This window comes from Lathyrus oleraceus, chromosome 3 (assembly GCF_024323335.1).
Source record: "Lathyrus oleraceus cultivar Zhongwan6 chromosome 3, CAAS_Psat_ZW6_1.0, whole genome shotgun sequence".
NCBI lineage: Eukaryota > Viridiplantae > Streptophyta > Magnoliopsida > Fabales > Fabaceae > Lathyrus > Lathyrus oleraceus.
The window spans coordinates 170,800,794-170,804,103 of NC_066581.1; the positions used below are offsets into that span (position 1 = coordinate 170,800,794).

General features: G+C 24.9%; 1 protein-coding gene across 1 annotated transcript; it reads left to right on the forward strand.

Moving 5' to 3' along the window:
* The first annotated feature begins 458 nt into the window (after positions 1–458).
* LOC127129027 (NAC domain-containing protein 92) lies at positions 459–3,083 on the forward strand. Its single transcript, XM_051058356.1, has 4 exons — positions 459–626; positions 711–907; positions 1,199–1,479; positions 2,439–3,083. The coding sequence occupies exons 2-4, from the start codon at positions 712–714 to the stop codon at positions 2,964–2,966; spliced, it is 1,005 nt and encodes a 334-aa protein (XP_050914313.1). The 5' UTR covers positions 459–626; position 711; the 3' UTR covers positions 2,967–3,083.
* Positions 3,084–3,310: the final 227 nt, after the last annotated feature.

The following is a 3,310-nucleotide window of genomic DNA, read 5'->3' on the forward strand; positions in this document are numbered from 1 at the left end:
TATCAATAAACGACAATCAGGCTAGTAGAGCATTTTTTCATCTAAAACATCATCTTGATTAAGTCATGATAAATATTGTTTCAATAAAAGTGCATTGGAACTCGAAATCTAACCGTTTGCGCTTTTAGGTATTCCAATTCGACTTTTCTAAACTCTAGTTTTCATGCATTTATGCATCTATTGCGTTAAGATCTATTAGATCAAGATCAAACGATCCTAATTTAATCTCAATATTTAGAATTATATAAAAAAAAAATTATGTATTTTTAATATTGTAATTCTTAATTAAATAACTATTGATATCACCGACTATATTAATTCAAATAATTCCAAAAACCATCATTTCACAATTTTCACCTTTCGATTTTTGACATACTAAACGATACACATACATCATATAATATAGATAACTTAAAACATAAAGCATTGAATCCTCCCTATATTTTCTAATGAACCACATTATGCATCCCTAAAAGACCACTATATAAGGAGTATTATTGTATTCTTTCTACAATATACCATCATTACTTTAAAAGAAGTGTCTTTCATCATTCATTCTTTTTCCGATTACTCAACCAAAGTTTTATTTTCTAATCCCATCTCACTCTATTTTCAAACATTGATAGGTCAATATCCTACTATTTCTTTTAATTATAACTTCAATTTATGAATCATATTTTCTTGTTTTTAACATTATTTCTTTGTTGTAGGATGGGGTCGAATGTTAATGTTTCCGAACCAAAAATGGATAGCAAAAAATTTGATTTTCCGCCCGGTTTTCGATTTCACCCGACCGACATAGAGCTCATAAATCATTACCTTGTTAAGAAGGTTCATGACAATAGCTTCTCTGCTATTGCTATTGCTGAAGTTGATATGAACAAGTGTGAACCATGGGATTTGCCAGGTGATTTCAATGTTGTTTTTCTATTACAAACTGATGTTAGTTGTTAGTATGTTATATTAGTACTACGAAGTCGAAAAATTACACCCAAGATATATTATATATTTTCTCATAATTATAATGTACCATCAAAAAATCAAAAAAGTATTAGAATCTGCACCGACATGATACTAATTAATGAAGTTAAATTTGATTATTTTATTTTTTTAAATTATTATTATTTATGTGTTAGTATTGTATCTATGGTATGTTTCAATATTTAATAATATTTTTTGTTTATTTTTATATTTTTAGAATTGGCAAAAATGGGAGAATCAGAATGGTATTATTTTTGTGTGAGGGACAAAAAATATTCGACTGGTCAAAGAGCAAATAGGGTCACTAATGTTGGTTATTGGAAGGCATCAGGAAGAGATAAGGAAATTTATGATAAAAATTTATTGATTGGGATGAAGAAAACATTAGTTTTCTATAAAGGAAGAGCTCCAAATAGTGTAAAAACTAGTTGGGTCATGCATGAATATAGATTGGAGGGTAACACACTTTCTAAGGACATTTTATCAAAAAGAGGAAAGGTAATTTTGCTATGTTTATTTTTTAATTTTTTAATTTTGTCTAAGTTTTTCTATGTCTCTATCTTAAGGTGAATTTTTTTTAGTGTATTTTGACAAATATTTCACTTTAATGTTTTTACAAAATTATGGTGCCACCGTCATCAAATTCATTGTCATTCAAACATTTATTTAGATCTATTTATTATGGATTTTTATTTTATATTGATAATTTAAAATGAATTTAAAAATTTATTTAATCTTTGAAAATATGTCACATTTTTATTTTAGTTCATGAAGTTGTTTTGTTTGATTTAGACTTTAAAGTATATTTTATTTTATTTTTTCTTTATTTTATATAATTTTTCTCTTTATTTTAGTCCTTGAAAAAATGATTTATATTAAAATTTGTCGGTGTTATCTTTATAATTTTTTACTTTAGTTCATCAACTGTTAATGACTTAATAAAATAAATAATACATACATCCACATTATAAAAACCAAGTCTAATATAAATCAATTTTAAAGACTAAAAAAACATGTCAAACTCAATTAAAAAATTTAAAGGGACCAAATACATGTTTAAATCTTTAATGTTTAATTTGTATAGATTTTTACAAAAATATAAATTTTTTATTGTTAGTTTATCAAAAAAACAATTTTATATTAAATTCACTTGTAAATGGTTAAATTTCACGTCAATTATGAGTATGTAAAATGTAAAATTAAAAAAAAAAAAGACACTTATATCGAATATCTTAAATTTTAAATCAAAATTTTGAATCACATTTGAGTTATTCTAAATATTTGGGTCGTTATTGCTCGGGAATTTTCTAAAATTTTAATATTTTCTCATATAAAATTGTTTTACTTATTTTTTTTAAGATTCTCATTTATTAAAATATTTATAACAAATTGAGAAAAAAAAATCATTTAAAAGAAAAAAAAAACTTCTAACAATGTGGGTTTACCTTTCTATATAGGGTGAATGGGTTATCAGCAGAATCCATGAGAAGGAAAGATCTGAAAAGAAAATGTATGGTCCAAAACTTGGAAGATTTAACTCCTTTAGAGAAGAACCATCAAATACTAATGAATTTAATTTGATGGATTGTTCTCCACACACTAATGGTGAGTCCTCTTATGTGATCAATCCATTCACCATTCCAAATCAAATACAAGACAACAATATAGTTGACAACAATGAAGCTAGTATCATGAATATTTCATTCTCTTCAAAACAAATTGATGATTATCCTTTCGTTGAAGAAACACAAAACCATTTCTTGCCCCAAGAACAAACTATGTTGAGGATGCAATTGGAGAATGAAAATTATGGATTAAATTCAATGCAAAGTCTTCAACATGATTTTTCTTCTGGGAGAGATCTTGATACTGATATCTCATCAATTATATATGAAGATGACATGTTTCCAATGTGGTGTGGAAATCAAGAATTGCTACCCGATTTTACTGGTCCTGTGATCACCGATAACTTGTGGAATTATTAATGAAATAAGGATCAAAAATATCATGTGATGATGTTATTATTATATAAATAAAATATGTGCTGTATAATTATATTTAAGAGTGGAAAAACTGATATTAATGTGTATGTTTCTCCTTTATCTATTGTGTTATGTTACATACACATTTTATTAGGTGTAAAATTAATATATTTATTATTTGTATTTATTTAAATTTTAATATGCATGTTATATATTTTAAAATACTATTAAATGTATAAAAATTATGTTGTTAAAGTTAAATTTGTATAAAAAATAATCAAAACAAAAATCAATAATAGTTAAACTTATATTATATTTTTGGTTGTTGAAAAGTTATCTTTGTATTA

Bases quoted from the DNA above. Each gene is read 5' to 3' on its own strand.
- LOC127129027 (XM_051058356.1), top strand. From the start codon at position 712: ATGGGGTCGAATGTTAATGTTTCCGAACCAAAAATGGATAGCAAAAAA. The intron at 908-1,198 runs GTGATTTCAATG...TTATATTTTTAG, and splicing joins TGAACCATGGGATTTGCCAG to AATTGGCAAAAATGGGAGAA. The intron at 1,480-2,438 runs GTAATTTTGCTA...CTTTCTATATAG, and splicing joins TTTTATCAAAAAGAGGAAAG to GGTGAATGGGTTATCAGCAG.